The sequence below is a fragment of the Anopheles arabiensis genome, chromosome 2 (assembly GCF_016920715.1).
Source record: "Anopheles arabiensis isolate DONGOLA chromosome 2, AaraD3, whole genome shotgun sequence".
Taxonomy (NCBI): Eukaryota; Metazoa; Arthropoda; class Insecta; order Diptera; family Culicidae; genus Anopheles; species Anopheles arabiensis.
The window spans coordinates 35,478,208-35,499,933 of NC_053517.1; the positions used below are offsets into that span (position 1 = coordinate 35,478,208).

The 21,726-nt window shown below is 44.4% G+C and overlaps 1 protein-coding gene across 1 annotated transcript in view; it reads left to right on the plus strand.

Annotated features, from left to right (window-relative positions):
- Positions 1-21,726, plus strand: part of LOC120895708 (neuropeptide SIFamide receptor-like) — a 99,851-nt gene that overhangs the window by 41,344 nt on the left and 36,781 nt on the right. The window contains exon 3 of the mRNA XM_040299267.1: positions 10,666-10,765. Coding sequence (XP_040155201.1) covers positions 10,666-10,765 — 100 coding nt within the window. The remainder of the gene's footprint in view (positions 1-10,665; positions 10,766-21,726) is intronic.

The window sequence follows — 21,726 nt, forward strand, 5'->3', positions numbered from 1 at the left end:
TCGATTGTACGGGTAAAATGGCAATAGCAAGTGGCCGATGTAAATAGTTCCTGTTATGAAAAAAAAATACAATATTGAACTCAAAACAGGCAGCATAACTTACATCGTGCAGAGTAGTTCCACTAAAAAAAGCTCATTTGCAAAAGATTCTACCAAGATGAGGCTTGTATTAAAGATTTTTTAGACATTTTTTATGCCCGAAAGTACGTGCACAACAAAAAAAACCCGATATTTACTTTACAATCCACCATAATATTCCTTCTTCGCATAGTAATGCCCATACATTGTCACTGGGCTCTTAAATAGTCTACAAATTTGCGTTAAAAATCCACTCGATAGCAGCAGGCTAGCTTAATTCTATTTGTTTTCGTGCACCACTGTCGTCCTTGCCCGCCAAGAGAAGAGGTAGAGTAGTGAAAGCTATTGTCAAACGGACTGGACAATGGTTTTACGGATTTACGTGATGCGCCGTGCCTGGTGTAGACGATGCAGCACCACCCATAAATGGCTCACGTACGCCTGGCGATCCTGTTCGGTCTTTTGGCTTCGACTCTCGGGAAGTGTTTCCGCTAAACGTGATCAAACTTTCAACCCCAGCCCGGAACTGGGTAGTACCCAACTCTCCCCAGCTACACCTCTCGCCCTGCATGCAGCGTCTGTCTGTAAGGACAATCTTCGGCACAGTTTCGATGGAGCGGTACTGCCGTGTTATGCCGACAGTGTTGGGAACGGTGGATCCTAGACGTATCCAACACTCCAAAACCTTTCGCAAGAACGGGGTTGGGTTTGTATTAGCAGTCTAAACACAAACATTTTACAGCAACGTGCCTCAGCTGGCAAATGGGCATAGGGTGCTCTCCAGTGCGAGAGCGTTTGCGAGAGCGCGAAAGAGAAGGCAAAGCAACAGAGAGGGAGCGAGTTTTCACTGCGAGGGTGAAATGCATCCATGATGGTGCGCCGAGGAAAATCGGGCACTGGGGTTCGTCTGCCGTCGAGCAGTTGAACCCATAAATTTTCCTGCCCAGACAGCCGAGACGGGCCCGAGTCAGAAACCAGGCCAAACGCACACCATCACGCACGGCGTGTGTGTAGGTCAGTCGAACAGTGCCAGGCATCCCAACCGTCGGAACCGATCGCGGAGTGGCAATGCACTCGGAAAACGCACGAAGCTTTGTAGAGCGCGAGAAAAATGCATCCCGTACGGAGCGTTCGCATAGTGTCTCACGCAATAGATAGAGAGAATAGCGAGCAAGGGGAAATTTTCGAAACAAGAACAATTGCATCCCAGAAAATGCATTCGTTGCATCCCTTTCGGACCCTATGGGAATGACAGAACGAGAGAAAGAGATGTTTTTAAGCTTTTTCCACAAGTAGGAGAAAGCGGCTGCCGAAAGCTTTCGAAATCCGAAAGCGATGATTGGTCGGTAGTTCGAAAACCCGAAGCGAGTCCTTGGAAGACGCTTCAAGTAGATTTCCGAAACTCAACGGGTGTATCATTTTGCTGTTGATTGCGTAGCAGGGATGAGCGTATGATGTTTTGCTCTTAGCAAATGGCTTACTATTTTATTGCTTCACTAGATTGTGTGGGTTTCGCTTGTGTCCGGGAAGGATTGCATGTATTCTCGAGAATTCCTGCACATCAAAATGCCTGCCATGTAAGATAGAAGCGATTTTATGAAAACATAAATACAAATATAGAGTAGTTCTTTGTACCGTAAAGCTCATGGAATTGAAGAAGCGATGCGATAAACATCGACGGATGACATGTTGCGCCTGCCCCAGACCTGCCTCTCGATAAAGCAGCATTTTGTTGATGACGCTTGAAGCAATCAATCATAATCATGCATAAGGTTGGCAGTTAAAGGGATGACGCTGATTTGATAATCCTTGTTTCATAAGTTTCGTATAAATCATGGTACAACTTGGCTTTCACATATGCTCCGAATTGTTTCCATTTCAGTTTCACTGTTCATACAACTTTCAAACGATTATCGTTAACGTTATCAAAGAGCAAGGTCATACGTTAGTTTAATACCATATCTTAATCTCAAAGTTAGCAAGCACAGTCTCGTGTGTCATTGTTGATCATCCATTATTTGAAGCTCGTTTTCAGTCATTTATACCTCGATTGTTGTCCCTCTGCTACTATTCCGGTATACATTACAAGTTAAAATAATTATTTATTTTCAAGTGTTTTTCAATACTTAAGAAATGCACTAAGTACGAGAATCCATAGCATTAACTTTAAAAAAACTATCACTGTAAAATTTGATGCTACAAAAATGGCTTTTCTGTAAGGTACACTTGCATAAACACTTTAAATGATTTCGTCTTCTAATTTGGCGGAACATCGGTAGTGACAGGTTTGGCACTGAGAGTGATTTGATTGATTTATACTAGAGTATGGCAAAATAACAAAAAACCGGAACTGGGTCCAAACGGTTTTATCAAATTTCGGAACCCGTTTCGAAGGGTAGGTTTAATTACTTACACAGGAACCATCCAAAATTGTCCGAAACCTATGGAATCGTCAGGAATCGTCCGGAATCAGCTGAATATGAGAAGACACATTCAATATATTTTTCACTTTCTCTGGCATTGCGATGTCATGTATGCCCTCCCTAAAATGTTTTTTTAAGCGTTGATGGGACCTCCTAGTATACTGGCAACAAAGGGACTTGCCAGTTTTACGGTGTTCAACGGGGCTATCGGGACAGTGAGTCGGATCACTCCATAGTAGTACCAGAAATGAAATCGGATCATTTTTCTTTGTTATTTTTCGTTATTTTGTTGCTCTAAATATGTCCAAGTAAAGACTGCCCCATGTTCTAAAATAACACTTGACACTATGTGAACGATTAATCAAACTGTAACTCATTGTTGTATCCATAGTAGGTATGTTGGCTAGGTCCATTCAGGAATCGAACCTACAATGGGCATGTTGTTAAACTCGTACGCACATTCACAAATATCGGTCGACTACAACTCCGTACGATTTCGAACGATTTCGGACGATTGCGAACAATTCCTACGATTCCGGCGGAGTTAGCGATTCCATTTCTTTGGAGTCGCAATTGGAAGCATCCTTGCCAGAACCGAAGCGGAACCGTGGGAGCGATCCGAAGAACCCATATCTAGTTTATATATAGCAAATGCTGGAAACTGTTGCATGGTTCCAACAGGCTGTTAACGAAATTGTCATCACGAAAATATACCTTTATAGGGAAAACCACATATTAAGTTCTGCGAAGCATAAAACAGGTACTATGTTCAAGAGGCCAATGCAGAAAGACAGGAACTATAAATAATGAAATAGTTTCTGATAAACACTTTGGCATATAGTTGCCTTGTCGTTGGCATATCGTTACGATTTATGCCGTTAACTAAAGATAACTAATATAGATTACTAATATCCCACCATGCAATTGACAGCGATTTACGAGAGCGCGCAAGGGCTCGCACGCTATACAAGTTCACCGCCCCATAGCCCTCGCATTAAAGAGCTTGCAAGCCTTGGTAGTTTTTTTGCCCCTAGTTTTAGCAGTTATAATCATAGCACCCCGAGAGCAGGTATAACAGTGCATTTTATAACATACTAAACACGTGAAATTTGACATTTTATTTGAAAAAATCCACAAAAATTAATGAAGAGATCTTTTTGACAAATAACACCGCTAAAAAAATTAAGGATTAAAAATAAAGATTATTTTAAAATACCTTAAGATTTCGAGCAGATGATACTACTCGCAACTCTCGCAATGTTTGACGGGATATTAAAACATTGCACTTATGAAACATTAAATTTTCCCCACAGTTTTTACTACCGATCGCATTGGTCGACGAACAATATGCTTAACAATCAGCCATAATTTATCAAGCTTAGATTTTCATTAGAATACCGTGCAGCAATGTAGCTCCTACTAGCTTTAGCAGTAAAATCATAATACATAAAATCGAAAACTATTTACACCGCTTTTACATACGATCAGCTACATCGAATCAAAACATCGTTGCATTGATCCTAGCAAAGCGACGTTCATTTGCACAAGTTCCATTGGGATCCATTCCGATCAATACTCAATTACTGTCCCGGGGCAGATAAAGAGGAATGATATTAATATCAATTTTTCAGCACACTTCAAACGCCACGAACGTGACATTTTCATTCCGCCTCTACTTTACCCCTCTTGGTTAACCCTAACCTTTCCAACGGAAGGACAGTTTTCTGTGTGTACGTATGTGTGTCATCCGTCTCATATAAAACTTCAATATTAATGGCTCAATTCGTCGGAAGCGTCCATAAACGATCGTTATCTCGATGTAATCTCTCGTAAATGAGTTTGTCTTCTGTGCAAAAGTGTTCCGTGTTTGATGCACTGGGCAACGATGGAAGGCGAGCTGCAATGCAGGGCGTTGGGGCCGGGCTGAGGTTAAAACTGTCGATTGAAATAAACGAAAAGAGCGATAACTGTGTGTGCGATTCGCAAACGAGCGGCCCACGGAGGATACTGAAGGATAGTGTGCCGGCCGGCTCCATTGTGTGTTTGGCGGCTCACACACGAGCAGAAAACTATGTCAAGATGTAGCATTGGAAGCCGTGAGTGTCTGTGTGTGCTTGTGTGCGCGTGGCTATGTGAGTGGGCACGATGCACTTGAGCGGAAAGGCGGTATAGTCCTCCTTTTTGTGGGTAATTTAATTTCCAGCAACCGTCCGACCTTCCCCATCCGTCTTCAGGTCATCAGTATCGCCCGGAGCTGCTTCAAGGCGTTGAACCGTGATCGTTGAGTATCCTACTCGAAAGGCTCTTGAAAATGGAATGTGTTTGTGTGTGGGAGAGCCATACGTGGTAGGGACATGGAAAAGCGTTTCTCATATAACTTCCTTTTATACACCCGCCACACATGGCAAGGGCGTTCATTTCAATGCTAGCCGGTCATTGTGATGAGAGGGTGAGAAAATTGAAAGAAAGATCGTCCTCATCCGGACCCCGCGTCCCCTTACACTCTGTTTCCGCAAATGCAGTTCCTCCAGCGAGATTTCGATTTATGACATCGAGGCGATATTCCCCCGTCGAACATTCACTCATCGAACGTCGAATCGCGCCCGGACGGCAGCCCGCCTCCGGTAGATTAAGCTTACCTCCGTCCCGTACGAACGTTCAAGGAGCGACCTTTAAAATTCACTCCTGCCTCTAGTGCCCTACCGTGCTGTCCTCGCTTATCTTCTCCACTCCCTTTCCCCCTATCCTTACGAACGCTCGTGTGTGGGAAGCGTGGTGTTGGCAAACCCGGACTCGACAAATATGTGGCCCGGGAGGCTCCTTAATAGAGTGTCACCACGGGAAAATGGTTGCACAGAAACGAGTGTTGCCAGCGAGAATGTTTCCAGAAAGTCGGTATGCGACAAATCTTACGACGGCCGGAACGAACGAGTCCCTGCGCTGGTGTGCAGACTGCCTGGCCTTGAGATTTGCTCCTTGAGAAACTCCGGATGCTGAAGCCGGCAAGGACCCCGCACCTCCCCTCGGTGTGTATGGTCTTTTTGCCGCTCCACATTGCATAAGATGAGTCAAATATTTACACTTCAATGCAATCCATAAACGCTGGAAGGTAGGTGGCAGATGATAGATGGTGCAACCGCGGGACGGCTAATATGATGCAAACCCGGAAAGCATTAAACCTTAATCCCGACCAGTGGAAAGTCGGCGAACCAGGAGCAATAGCTTGCAAAAGCTCTCGCCCAGCCCGGCGGGGATTAGCCAGCATGCATTAATAGTTGCAACTTAAAGCCGATGAAGAGCTGCTGTACGAGGAGCGATGCTTTTTCACTGTAATCGAAAACTCACCCTCAAGGGCACTTAGTGTTTGGTTAATGATGTTAGATTTATGATATGTGGTGCTATATCTTCCGTCCTTTTCACCTACGAAGGTCATTGGCGGCTGATTTTGAATGATTTACAGGGTATCGCTTTTTTGTTGTTGTTTCATATTCATGTTTGGATGCTTCTCTAATATGTTTGAATTTGTTCCACGATGTATTGGGCGTTATTCAGTTTTTTAAATCATTTATTTCGATTTACTATGGAGATATATGCGAGTAGGTAAATAAATCGTAAGACGAACTCCAAACAATACGGGAGACAACCAGAAAAATCATGACAAACCCTGTAATAAGACCAGACCCGGCCAGGCTTAGAGCTAGCAGCGAGCTCTAAAGAGATTTTGGACCAATAATCTGCAGATAAACTCAACTCAAACTTTGGAGCTTTTCTGCAGATAAACTCTACACGAGAATTTGTTGCAATTTACAGAAAATGATCATTGCTTGTTATTATTTTTTATTGTTTCTAATTACTTAGAATATTAAAAAACAGAGGCTCATTTTGTTCCGTCTTTTGCAACCGGTTGTACAACGATAGAACAATCGTATTACGTAAATAAGTGGTCAGGAATAGGATACTAATTGGAATTGATTATCCTTGAGTGGGGTTGAGCGCTTCGAAGGTCTCTGTAGGGCTTACATTTTTTCCTGGACAAGCTATCAAGGGTAAGTGCATAAAATCTTTGGTGGGGGGGGGAGCGAACAAGAGTGAACAGAACCAAATGGGGGAAAGGTAACAGGGACTGGTAATGAATATTCATGACCTACCCCAAAGATTCCTATTTCCAGGAATTCACTCTCGAGATGAATTCAGTCAAGGTCTCTCTGGTGACGGTATTTGAGCAGCACCGTTTCCAGGAATTTGCCTCTAATGGAGTGGATGCTTGCTGCTTTGTAATAAATGAATTCCCTACTTTGACGTGTGGGGCATATGCTGTTGTACCTGCCGGTGGCTTTATTTACTTTTTTTATAACCTAACGGAAGATGGCAATTTTATGGCTGGCAAGCTTTTTGCTAGTCCCACTTTTGTGTGGTTGTTTGTGCGTGTTTGTGATGTTTCCTGTAAAGACTTTTGGATAATGTTTTTAGAGGGTCCCTGCAATCAGAGGGCATATCATAGTGACATTAGTATTAAAAAGTAAATTTAAATAAGTGAAATTACTGAAATTTTGCATGCATGTTTGAAGTTATTTTGAACTGAATGCTAGGCGTTTAAGCATGTTATAACAAAGCACAATGACAATTTTCTCGCTCGTTATGTGTTTTTTTCTCCATCTCGCAAGGCACAGTGGCCAACTGAAAAGTTTTGTTATATACATTGATGCAATATAATAATCGTGCATTGAATTATACATAGAAAGAACGAAACTAAGGTTTATATTGTTACCCAAATTAACTAAAAGCTAACACGATAAGATGACACAAATTAACATAAGAAAAGTACATCATTTGTCATAAATAAAACGTACATCAAACGAAATTGAGCTGCAAAACTCAATGGGGCATAGAGAGATGGAAAAAGGGTGTATGTGTTTTTTTTTAATATGTGTGAGCGAGAAAGAGATTTCCACCTTTCCCCCATGACAGGCAGCAACTGCAATGTCCAATGTGATGTGGTTCGTAAAATCATCTACTCAACATAAACGTGAGAGCAGAACAATAGCGCCGGGTATGCAACGGCGGAGAAAGGATTTACAGTCCAGGTTCAGAAACACGTAAAAATGGGGAAAAAAAGTTCAATGTTGTATTGCGCGCCCACTGCCAGAAACTGACCCGGCATCAGAGAACAACAGAGCAGTGAACAGAGAGTGAAGCGAGAACAATGTGCCGGCACGGGAAAAGGCTGGCAACAAGAACGGGCCGGGAAAAGTGTGCATACCATCACTATGTGCCACCACCACCACCACCACCACCACCACCACCACCACCACCACCACCACCACCACCACCACCACCAACACCACGATCGTTCGGGTGGGAATGAAAAGCGGTGCACTACTGTGCATGTGCACCGAACCTATAAACGCCATTAATTTAATGCTTGCGGCGAGGGGTGTTGGTAAAGGCAATGCTGCAAAAGCCTGCGCGAGTAGCGCAGCGAGAAGAGTGCAGGAAGCGAACCATTATGAGATGTTTGCTAGATGTTTGAGTGCTCGTTTGAATGGGGAATGGTAGCGGTACAAGCACAGCCAAAGAAAAGCCACACCGGACAAGACATATCGCACATGGCATACATGCGCGTACACGGTGGCGTATGCTGTGGCGGAGTGGGGAACGTGTTCCGGTGGCGGGTGGGTAAATGGTGATAATTGTAATTGCTGCACTTTTGCACCCGCAAATTTGATTTATCGTCCTCGGGCAGACGGAGACTGATTAATTACTTCCATGCGCACTCCTTACCTGGGTGCAGGGCCAATTCTGACCAGGACGTCGGGTTGTGGTCGGTACATCGGTGTCGGTACATCTGTGCAGGATTGACAATAAACGGGGTTTAAGGATGAAGGGACACTCTCGACCAGTATGAACCAAAAGGTACTGGTTTGAAGGGTTTTTGTGTTAGTTTTCATGACACATTTAACCAAAGCTAAGGGATGGCTATCTCCCTACACATTCTCATTTGCGTGTGATAGCTGATGCAAACATGCACTTGGGTATATGAATACTATCATGCAGGTATCATCTGTAGAAAGAATATCTACAATAGCAGATACACGGAGAAATGAGGAAGCATTGTCAACAGATGGTATGTGAAAAGCCCAAAGCACCATGGCATAACAGCGTGGATGTGGATTAATATATCTAAAAGCTATGTTGTTTCATAGCGATATGGTAAGGTATATTGTTACCTGAGATAAAGATCTGAAGGAGGTTTACTTTTTGTTGTAAAATTTACACTCAATTTTCACGGAAGCCCAGTGGTCTAATAAATAGGCGCACCGGCTCCGTACAACGTTGGACAGGGATTGTTTCCTGGTAGCAAAAACCTTAGCCACAAACTAGTCTATATTCGATCTTGTTTAACAGGGAAAGAATAAGAGTGCCTGGAGTGTATTGGGAAAGAGTTACATCTGCGTTAGCCATTTTTGATTTCGGTTAAATAAACACTTTGCTTTGAGTGAAATTTTATGTTTGGGCGCCGTTACAAAGTTTGTAATAATTGTATCTTCTTGTGATGTATTTATAAGCGACACGCCAGCGTGTGTTTATTGGCCAACACCTTCCCGACCAAGTTTCTAAGAAGAGTTAAGCTACCGATCGAGAGAAAAGTGCTTTCAGGGAAACTGCGAGATAAAGTCAGTCTTTGAAAGAAGCATGTATTTTTTAACTTATCTAGGGTACGTGGATCATTTTACATAAAATCTTTACCTTTTTATTTGATATCATAACCCTAGTCGGTCACACCCGGCCTAAGCATCCCAAAATTTTAAATTTTCGACTACTGGCTGTTTGATGTAAAGCACATACAAATAGCTTTGCCGACTGTACGCAACTCAAAGTAGATCGTCGGCAAGCCGGAATCCAATAGGAATCCACCTACCGGGACACGATGGATGAACTTGCAGCCGTTCCTTAGACGCATCAAGTTGAATAACATTAGTGCATAACACGTGTATGACGTTAATGTCGCAATAGCCTACCGTGCATATGGTTCGCCGGCTTAACATTCTCGTTAATGAGATTTCTCTCTCTACTCCCCGTACTCTATCTCTCGCTTGGACGTTTCCGTCTCACATACTCTTACCTGCATCCCTATACTCCCACTCTGTCTTTTACCTTTTATGAAATGGAAAATGTGCAAACAAACGCGAGGTTTTTGAAAACCCGCAAGTAGTGCCATGAAAGAGCCCGCTGGGATGCTCTTCACGTGCTGCGGTTACACTTGACGGGCCAGGCCGGAGAAGCGCTAGCCAAGCGGGCGCAATGTACAGCCAACCGACCGCAAGATGAAACTGCATTTCGATTCCAAAGCGACTGCTCGACCTGCTGTGTGGCTGTGTGTTACCCCGTGACATTTGTGCCCTCGGCTTGCAGCCAGGTCGACCCGGGGCCGCTGCCGCCGCCACGTGTAGGGACGGGAACGGAAGCGTGGCGGTTCCGCTTACGGTGTACATGCAATTTTCTTTGAGCGAGGCAGGATCTCGCTGCAGCAAGTACCGGTGGACGGTTTGTTTCCGAAGCAAATTATTGGAGTCCAATGTCGAATGCCGTGCATCGAAGGTAAAGGTCAAACGTCAGGTGGTTTTGTCTGGCTGTGCGCGATACCTAGCTGCCGCTCCGTACGTAAGCACTGATATCTATTTTTGGGGGCGAAAGACGTGGATGTGGATTTTACGCTGTACCGGATAGCAAAGACGGATAAAGGGACAGTATTCCTGGGGCTGGTTGACATTTGGTCATCGCATTAACAGTGCGATTTAATAACACGGTTGTATTTTATCAGCTTTGCCTGATAAACGAAGCTAATTGACACGGGAAGCTGACTGGGAGGATACATTACACGTTATAGTTGAATAAATACCTTGTAAATAGTTCAAACAATTATACAACAAATCATGAAGAAATGAATTTTATTTCCTAGGCTGTTTGTTTAGCTTTGGAACTCTTTTTGCCCACACTCTCTACTGGCAATTGCGCTGGCAATTAAGGAAAGATAACATTTGAATGGAACTTGTTCCGGGCATTTGAATTTCGTAGCTGCACTGTGCCCCGTTGTTGTTGATAAGTATCTAACAATTCTCTCGTTCTCTCTCTCTCTCGTTCTCTTTCTTTGTATACATTCTAGCATGGATGCTCGGATGGTTGATGTGCAAAACGGTGCCGTACATACAGGGAGTGTCCGTGGCAGCATCCGTCTACAGCTTGATAGCCGTTTCGCTGGATCGGTAAGTACGATTGCATGCGAGATCGAAGAATGGATCAACTGGTATGGTGGGACCGGCTGTGCAGTAGACAGTCACATTATGCAACGTCTCGTTTAACGAGGAAGGCGGCGGGAAGAGGGGGGGGGGGGGGAGGGGCTTTCGATACCGATACCAGCACCGTCTGCTACCGTGCGCCACTAGGCTGCTCCATCGCACGGCGATGTGAGAACGAATTTGCAGCTTTCGTCGTACTGTGGCGCCAGGTGGCAGGCTATGACACAGGTGATAAGCTTGTCGACATCAGCGCAAACAAACTGCACCGTGTTGGGTGGCATGTGCGAACAGCGGTGCCAGAAGCGCGAAGGTAAAGTTTTGGAATTGATCCCGCACTGCACGCACCGCACACAGCATCGCTTCGATTCGCTGTGGACCGCTTCCCGATGCAGTCTCCCGAGACTCTCGCAGCGTCTCGCATTTGGAACCTGCCGCTCAAACCTAAGAAGTCCTGTCCCGGAATCTATCCGGCAAATTAACGCCGCCCGGGTGTGCTGAGATGAATGCTAATTTGGACGTATCTCATCGGTGCGCTTCGTTGGTGCGCCCGGCCCAAACCCGCCTCCGGTGAAGCCGTTCGGCGTGCAACACTCCGACGCGCTGCTGCAGCGTGCGTAAAGGTACGCCTTGGACGGGACCAACAGATAAATAGTTCCCAGCGGAGAACAATCGCATCCACATCTGAGCAGCCCCGAATGATGCACTTGGGCTAAAAAAGTAAAGGAAGCCAGCAGGATGAATGTGATGTGCTTGTGTGTGTGTGTGTGTTAGTGTGCCTGCGTTAACAGAAAAAGCAGCTGCAATGGTAATCTGTTGAATGTGTGCCTCAGGGTGGATGTAATGCCAAACCAAAGGTTCGAGTGGTTGTTGCATGGGCGGGGAAACCCATCAGTGCAATGGCATAATACCATTGTGCTGCCAGTCAGGCGCACACCAACAATCCCCGACAGTGCCTTATACATATTCATTTCGGATACTGTTGAATGCCATGAGGAGTAGGAGGACAAGGGGGAGCAAAAGAAATGAGGAAGAGAGATTGGAGGTATGAACGCATGCGGGAGGATATGCTATCAACAATATTAGACGTGGGTTCTATTGAATTTAGGCACATTACCGATGCACTGAATCCTCCGATGGATGTACATGTGCGATCACTGTGCGGCCAGGCTGACTCCGTTGGGATGGAGAAAAGCGGAAGGAGTGTGTGCGATATGTTTATGAACGCACGGATAATCTACTCTTCTTTCTATTCACTTTCACAATAACTGACCACTGGGTCGACGCTGGTCGATGCAGACCAGCAGTGTGGTTTGAATTGTGTCAGTGCATATTTTACCGTCGGTCTAGTTTTTGCAAACGATGGTTTGCGCTTTGCAGACTAAGGGATGGTGTGCAAATGCTTCGATTTCTTTTGGTACGATTCGAAAATCAAAACACTATGTTGTACATTGCTGATCGGTAGCAAAGGAGTCGTATCGATGGCAAAAATGTTACATAGTTTTGCCTACATTTGTATTTTGTTGGTGTGTTTTCACCAATCAGAAGAGCTTCATGCACCGTAGTTCAATGTTACATGATTTGTAGATGATTTGCAATGTCACTCAATATCCGGTAGTGTGGATGTTGGATACTTAATGTAAATTGTTTAAATTTATTGTACAGCAACTTATCTAAACAAACCGTACATTTTGATTTGATTGGAATTTGATTTCAGTATTAATATTACGGATCCGTGTTTAAAGATCTTTTTCAGTGAATCGAATGAATGTGAACCCGTCATATTTATTTTTGATGATACAATAATCTAAATACTCTAAAAAAAGAGTATTACGCACCAAATTAAATAAAGTAATGCTCTCCAACTATCAGAATCTGAGCCCCATTGCACACTCATTGCGCGTAAAACTCATTCTCCTTGCGCTAAAACGGTTTACTAAATTATGCTTTATTTGTGTAATTATGTCACAACGGACCGGATAACGATTGTTTAATGCACTCAGCACACCCAGCTCCATCGGCACCCACCGATCAACAGCGTGCATATGAGGCGTGTGGGTAAGTGAGTGGAGTGGCAGCATATTACCCGACTCACAATCGATGTTAGTAATCGATTATACGGTTGATTAAATTTCTCATTACACTGGTGCTGTTGCTATTGCTGTGGCGTTGCTGATAAGTACGACGGTGAGATTTCATGGTAAAATGTTTACCGGAATGAAAAACAAGTGCTTCATTCCTAGGTGAGCGTAAAGGAAGATTTTTCCTTCACTTCGCAAAAACAAGGTACAAATGCCTAGGCCAGTCGGCAACTAAGTGTGCTGCCAATTTGCCATTTTACGTTGGTGGGATTTGTTTCAGTTGCCTTTTTCTTCGGCCAGATTTCGATAGGTCCTACTAAATGCTTCTATTGCACCGTTCTCGGCCACCGTACAACCCAACGCTGCACATGAAGCAAGCGCTCGCGATTGCATTACTTTGCCACTTAATCGTTTAATCAACGGCAGGCGCGTCATGATAGCGCGACCACGCAAATGCTATCAATTTATTATTTACAAGCTAATTAGTGTAATCCTCTGCGCAGTTCGATCGACGCCCCTTGTAGCCGCCGCCACGGCAACGGCTTCTCCTTCGCGCGCCGGAATTCAATCAGCGCCAATCAATTTCAGGCGCTGCATATTGCAAACTGTCTCTAATTCCCTGCACCGTTGAGCCGTGGTATCGGGCTCGCGTGCAGCACCGATTGCAAAGCACCGTTGCACCGCGCTGCGCACTGTTAAGTCAATTAAGGGATTTTAATCGATCGGCTCGAAATTGGCCATCGGGGAAACGGGTTCGCGTACCGATGGTTACCGCGGGCATGTGCATGTGTCTTCTCTGCGCGGACGATCGGGAACGGGCGCTTTGGAGGGAAAATTGAATTTTCCGCACGGTTTTCCTTTTCTCGCTCATTCTTTCGCAGGCTAGTCGTTATTCGTGACCTGACCTTCTCAGATTGTTTTCGTACGGAAATCGTACCATTTACAAAAAAATATGATTCAATTTTACGGACATTGCGTATCTGTTTGCATGTTCACTGTCAAGAGTTGTGAATAGAACATCACCAATGAGAAACAAGCAATGTATTTTTTATTGAGCAGCCTATTTTTATAGCTTAACAAATTACTCCATTACTCAAGAGATGCGTTAAATGTTGCAAAATCAATTGAAGAAACTATATGTTACTAAACTGTTCAATTTGTTGAATCGTGATTGCCAACTTTTGCGCAGAGAATTAAAGCATTCATAGAAAATGTGATCTTATTATGCAAGAAATATGTGACCCAGACTCTACCAATGCGGCTCGGTAAGCCGTTTGTCGCTTAAAGCATATGCAGCAAACTGTGGCAAGCTATGAGGACGTCAAATTGAGACCGGCACACATCAATAGCCGGGATGGGATTGAATGCTAGAAAATGGAACGAAACGTTGTGCAAGCAAAGCCATACCGTAACACTGCATATCCCGGCTCCTTCCCTTCGTACGACCCTAACCTGCACCATGTGTCTGGTCTTCCCGGCGAAGCGTAGTGTGTTGTAATGTAGAATTCACCGACGGAAGATTTTCCACCTGCCCGATACGGTCGCTCCCGTGCGAATGGAATGTTTATTCGCATTTATATTTCACCAACAAACCCCAGCCCGCCCCTGCATGCACCAACGCTTCCAACACTGTACGGTACCATCCACCCGGTGACCCGGTGCAGGGGGGAGCAGACGAAGGGATTCTTTCTTCTCGTTGCCTTTTCAGCAGCGTCTTCAAACCCCTTTGCATTCCGATCCGAAGAATGTGCAAGGAAAGCACGGGACGCACGGGTTGTTGGTGATATGTTTTACATTGAACCATGCACAACTAACACGCGGGCTGACGACAGACGCTCCGGGGGGAGGGTTTTGCGCGGAAAAGGGTCGGAAAGACACACACACACACACACACACAGAACGCCGGCTGAAAGGCGATGGAAAACCGGGATGGATGCGAGTTCGGTTTGCATGCATGGTTGCTTTTGTTTCGTTGCCGCATGTTGATGCTGCGGTACGCCTTGCTATTGCCGGGCCGACGGTGCTTCTTCTCGTTCGTCTGAGTACGTGTGTGAATTGAAGATTCTTTCAAGTGCAGTGTACATTTTTCCACAAGTCATCGTGTGACTGGGAGTCTTCTTGGTCGGATAGATAATGCAAGACGAATAAAGGAAAGTGTAGTTTTAGGAAGTTTAAAATGTTGCCCCGTAAGTGTGTCGTTTTTTTTGTTCGCAGAGCTGATAATCCAAACACACGAGGCAACATGTTACAGCAAAGGTAATCATTCGGATTGCAATTCATCTTCTACCATGACTTTTGCTAAAAGGCATAGTTCTGGGCTGAGCGTAAAATACTATACCTTTTAATGGCAAAATTAATGTCTGACCACGCAGGTGTCGATGGACGATTAGAATTTTTCTCTTGGTTTGACCTTTCAATACACTAATGAAGCTCATCTCTCGTCAGCTGTGAACTTTGTACTGAGTACTTGAAATACAACGCATATCATGCCCTATGCACCTCAAAGCTATCGCCGTAGCAAAACTGCCATAAGAGAATAAAACCCATCTGCCTGCCCAATCGTGCACGATGGGCAGCAAATGGGCATGCCCATACAGCCACCTTTAAGCTTCACGATGCATTCTTCTTAAAGCGACCCATTGCCCATGGGACAGGCACAGTGTGAACGGTATGCAGCTAAAATCCCTACGCTTACGATCGAAAGGGCACAGGTCACAAGGCAACAATAGCAACGCTTTTGCAATGGTTAGCCATACAAGTATTGGGGACTGCAACGAGGCTCACCGGCCGCTGCCAAAAACACATTGAGTAGCGAGTTTAGTCTCTTGTGCACGCACCACGTTTAACTCAAAACCCACACATTCACACGCACGCAGCGTGTTGGAGGGCCCTTCGCTAGGCAGCCCTGTTTAGCCCTTTCCGCAGGCTTTGCCAACGGAGTCTGTAACGTTTGTCATCAGCAAGCCCTACCAGCAAGCCGATGAGGAGTGGGAAAAAATTAATCACAACCACCGCACGATAGACGAAGACAGTCCCAGTGCTTGAAGTTTTCGGCACAAAGCCGTTGGTGAAATGAAGGGCTCGAGCAGATCGATAGGCAAGTCGTCACACACTCGCTCACGCAAGGGCAACGGCTCAAGCACGGTAAATATAGGTCGAAAGGTTCCACGAACAATGCGCTCAAGACGTCAGGCGCGCGGTTTGAGATTTGGTGTAACTAATTTTTGGTGTGTGTGCGAGCGTTTTTGTTTTTTTTTTTTTTTTTTTTTTTTTGTCGCAATGACCTTCCCCCTCGGGCTGGACTGGATGGCAAGAAATGGTTGTTCTACCAGCTAGTCCAAAATTGATGTTTTTGTTGTGCTCGTTGTCGTTGTAGCTTTTCGTTTTCATTTCACCCCGTCCAGGTGACTTCTAGCGCTTGCTTTGCCGCGGTTTCTTTTAGTGGTGCGTCAAGGTCAAATTCCCGTTTGGTGGAACCTTCGCCGAGCTGTTGTAATGCGTCGTTTTGGGACAGCAGCGGGGGAAGCGTGCGCTAAGGTGCGGCAAACGACAGGCGTCCATCAATCAAATGCGTTGAGATTATTACACAAATAAGATTGGGAAAAAGCAGCATAAAAATCATGATTTTTTGTTTTCGGCATGTAATCCTCCCGTTCATCTGGGGCGCCCCAGAACGGGTTTGAATGGGCCGGTTTGTGTGAGTCTGTGTGTGTGTGTTGGGAACGATGCTCCGGCACCAACTGTGTGATCGTTCGACGTAAAAGAACGACCTTACGAGAGGAAGATAAATCGACAATGTTTTGGAGGCTTGCCAACTGCGGAGCGTAATGATGGTGTTGCGCTAGCGCTGCTGCTCGCTGGAGTTTTGAATCGCACCAGCATCTGGTGTATAAAGCTTGGTGGTATAAAAACACATTCTGTAACTTTGTATGTAATTTTGATCCTGATATAAAAACGCCTCATGAAAATAACATTGCTCGAAAAATAGAAAAAAAACATCTCCAGTTGCTGTCAGTGTCATACTTGTAGCTCAAATTATTGATTCTCCTTGAAATGGCTTTGTTTTCTTTTTGTATATAAGTAGTTCTAGCTAGCTAGCAAGGCTCTCCTATAATTTTGTAGCACACTTAGTTGCAAAACCGCATTCCAAGCTTTAAAAACATTTAATAGCTTTAATAGCAACTATTGGATTATTTAATAGCTACTCCAAAGGCCCCAAATATCCCTTCGCATCAGACACATGTTAACTGATCCCAGGTGCAAATTAACCATTAAACTCATTCCGCTTTTAAGCTCTGCTGCTACACTATAATTTGGCAGCAGCTTACATTCAACCCCTATCGTCCGCCACGGATCCAAATGTCTAGTTTTCATTCTCTATTTGCTTCCTAAATGCGGAAAAACGTAAAAAAAAAACAAAAGAATTTCAAGTGCTGCGACACTTTCACTGCCCCCTGAAGACCTAACGCCACCTAATTGGCACGTGGCTTTCAATTGCCGGGCGGAGAGTGTTAATAGGGCAGCGCATTATTATTTAACATTTCATGTCGATTGGGCACGTTGCCAACAAAATGCTATTGGGCCCGGTTTGTGCAGCATTTGTGCCAAATGAAAGCGCTTCTATCTTGGCAATGTCTCGGTTTCGCTTGTTGTGTTTGGGTTTTGCAGTTTTGGGAAATCCGACACATTGAGACAAGAAATCGATCGAGAGGGACAGCGGCAGATGACCGGGTAGGCAGGATAAGCAGGACCCGCGAGTGCGGCATGGACACCAAGCAACACGACAAAGAAAAGCAAAGACAAACGCAGGCAGCAGGCGACAAGGTAAGGTTAAGTCTTGGAATTGCACCACGGAATAAGCATAATTGAAAAGCTACGGCTGGTTCGCATAATGAACCGACCATGACTATGAATATGCATTACCCGGAAAGGGATTGCTCGGGTGCCGGTAGTTCATACATCTGCTTTTCAATCTTACCCTCACCACCTCCTTCGCCACTATCTCCAAAGCATCGTGATGCCATCCATCAGCAGTGCCTGCATTAAACGCACCGTGCTGCCTGCCCTTTGCACGTCCTGTTCGACGTACCGGCGTCCAACAAGGTGGCAGTGAATATTGTTGTCTATTGTTTAGCGCCTTCTAAAGGCGATCCCTGACTTCTCGTTGCCCGCACAGGAGCCATCCGGTTTTGAAGATTCGGTCCCATGGTACAGTGCAAAGACCGTGTTTCTTGCTTGTCTTATTCTTTCTGCCTGCTCTAGGACCGTGAATGGAGAACGCTTCAAACTCGATGGCCTTGATTTTCGATGGTGCGAAGAAAAGACCCTTCTGAATGGGGAAGCAAGCTGACGGATGCACCCTGGGGAGGGGGCGTGGACAGTACTGCTGCTCCTGCTGCCGCTGCCGGCTCTCTGCGTGGGGCTTCTCCCAAGGATCCCCTGGCTGGAGAGGATTGGCTTACTTGCAATTTCTACCCAGTGGCTCTAGTGGCAATGTGTTTTAAGCCAAGGATGAGTAGTGACATTTTCATCCCCGCTTCGACAGACACCAGCTCAGTTAACCTTGGCACACGAACCATTCGTCACACAGCTCCCGAGCGCGACAGGATGCGTCGCCTTGTGATGGTTTGACAGCGCGCTCTGCAATGACATTATTTCCATTGCCATACCCGACCCCACGCAAGTGCGGCTCCTCGCTTGACTCCCTTTTGGGCACTGATGAATAAACAAATTTAAAAGTACCGCTTTGCCCAAGATCGTTGCTAAACTTTGTCGAAGGTCGGAAGAAAACTTTTTTTTATCCAAGTTATTATTTTTTTGTTAGTTTCGCCAACCACCATGAAAAAGTAATTGATGTGCAACTGTAACTGTGGCTCTTCTGGACCGGTTACCGGTTGCTCCGCTGAGAAGCACGAAATCTGTGACTTATTAAGGCTGCATTGAGCAAAACTTTTCTGCTGTCGGGGTTAACAATTTGTAAGAAAATGATGCATCTCTAAGCGAAATCGCTCGGGGAGCATTTAAAATTATACTGTTGTGCGAAACGAGTTTCAATTGGTACGTTGGTAAAAATTGGTTCCATTTTAATTTTACTGTATGTAAATAATAGTCTCCTATACTGGAGACTCCTGTACTGGGAAAATACTGTATTGTACTGACATAAATATAAATATAACGGAATAGCTAAAAATATTAATTCAGGTGATCCCCGAAACACGACTGTATTTGAGATCGAAAAAATGTCTCAAAGCAAGGCGTAAGTCCAAAAGGTCGAGTGTCGAATATCTGTCAATATAGTGCTTATAGATGAAGTTGAAGAGTCAAAATCTATGAAATCGTGTATTTTATTTAAAACAATGTTCGATATTGTATTAGTTTTACTTCAATAGTCGTTGGTTAGCCGTTTCAACTGTTCACAATTGGGAGTTAGGGAATCCTTATAAATGTATATGTAATGGTTATCAGTGAGAAATAAAAAATACAGGCTATCCCTGAGACACACTATTAAGGAGACCAAAACGAATTGTCGAATTTCTCGGTGACCAAAATATTATTAATTTTCGTATAGTAATTTTATAATAGATTTTAGCTACTAAATTATAAAATATGTATAATTTTAATCGAAGTGGTCCAATTGATAAATTTGCCCAGAGGAGAATTTATTTTGCATTTGACAATTAATGTGTCAAATCAGTACAATCTGCTAAAAAAACTGTCAAATTTATAAAACCGAGTATCAGCGAATCAGTATGTAAGAGGTACCATGTATCTGGGGGACTACCTATTTATAATTTTTTCTCTTCTAAATGACAGCTTAAAAAAACTGTTAAAGTTAAAAACTGTTGAAATCAAAATCGTCGTAACGCATGTACGCCACATTAATCAGTCGTTATGAAATGAATCTTATTTGCATTCAGCAAAATACTACACCAACATATTTATATTCTACCTTAGGTGCATGGATTGTTAGCTGACTTGCGCGAGATAATGCTTATTGGATACCATTCGAGGATGTGTCCACAACGGAGACGCCTAGTACTTTTAGGATAGCAATCGTCAGACAAACAAACGGTTGAGATTGACCATAGCAACAGGACAGGACATAACACACTAGAGAAGCTTTATAAAGTTTTTGGGTCAACTGTTGAAATGAATGAATTTATTAACTCAAATTGAATTAGAATTAAATTTTTTTTTATTGAAAAGAACAAGTAACTAGCATTGAAGCAACCTGTTGTTAACAGCAGCTTGAAACAATGTTGAAACGTCAATCAACAAGGTGTATAAGAATAACATGATTTAGCTCATTATCAAATCGTTGAAAACAAAATAAAAGGATTCAATTGTGCTTCTGATTTCCGACTTTTTAAAAGTGAAATATCTCTCGGCAGAGGGGACATTTCACTTTTAACTAATAATAAAAACTGATGCATCCACTAGAAGCTTTTTTTTTAAACACTTCATTTCATATTAAAGATTATTTTATGCACCAAACTTTCAACACTAAAAGCTTTACACTTTTTCTCACTCATTGTCAGCGGTAAGCGTGCATCCAATGTGCAACTTGCAGCTGCCGTCACGTTTCGGATATCAATCATTTTAAATCCGCACTATGTATGACTAAAATGGGAAGCAATTTGTCGCTCTTCTGCGTTTGCCTTTCACGAACCAGCCATCTGTTCTATTCAACGGCGGCTAATGTTCCCCAGCCGTTTTCCGCCGCCGTTAAACAACATAATGGCACGCAAAAAAAAAAACAAAACAAAAAAATCGCAAAGCAACCTCCTTTTAGAAATTATTGCACCAGAAAACATCCGCTTTTTCGGAGGGTAATTTTTCGACAACCACTTGTGCCGGTGCACTACTCCCTCTCGAGCGACCTTGACAGTGAGTACCGACGGCACAAGCGACCTGCAACGCGGCTGCTAGTGTCACCGAGCATTACCGCTCAACGAACCACACCGCTCGCTGTACCAACCATCGAGAGCGATGTAAACTTTCCAACAGTGTTCAACAACTTCTTCTCTATCACCGGGAGATGAGTGGCGATGGTTGTGATTGGGGTTGAACAGTATTTCACCGCCAAAAACACACCATCGAAGCCATCGCAAAAAAGATCGTAGCCCTTCACGCTAAGGAGGAGACTTTGTGGCTCTTGCGTCACGGTGAATGTAAAGACGTCTACCCCACTCGCCCATCTACCGAAAGCATCCCAAACGCACGTCAAGGACACATGCAGTGTCTTGCAGTGTTAAAAATAGTCTTAATTATAATTTGTCCTCGTCTTTAGCACAAAACAGTGCGCGAGGAAGGGGTGGGAGCAGAACTACAGCACGAACCCGTCGGGCTTGACATTGTAACGGCACGATGGTACGTTGTGCCGCAAGATGCCGGATCCTTGCAGATCCGCCCCGTGCTTTCTTCGCGCCGTTCTGCCGGGCTGCACTTGACACCTTGGGCAGGGTCGGTGGAGAAATTGAAAAAGATTTATGATCCCGTCCACAGTGAGCCAGTGAGCATCGGACAGGCATTCGCTGTAAGGTTGTAAAACTTGCGCAAAGAAAAGCGGACAGAGACGGTTTCCTCCCACTCAGGACACCGCGCGTACCATGTAATGTTGTTAGTAGACTGGTTCATCTGCACCGACTTACCTTTTAAATGGCAATCGAGTTTTGCACCGCTGCTCTTAATGATTGCTTATTTCTTTGTACCGGATGGTTACTTTAGCGGCTTCTGGGAAGCAATACGACTTGGTGCATTAGACAGGAGATGCAGTTGACGGTTTGGTTTCCTCCTTTAGCCTCTTACTAGGTACCCCAGGTTGCATTTCCGGTTTGTGTCTTTATTAGT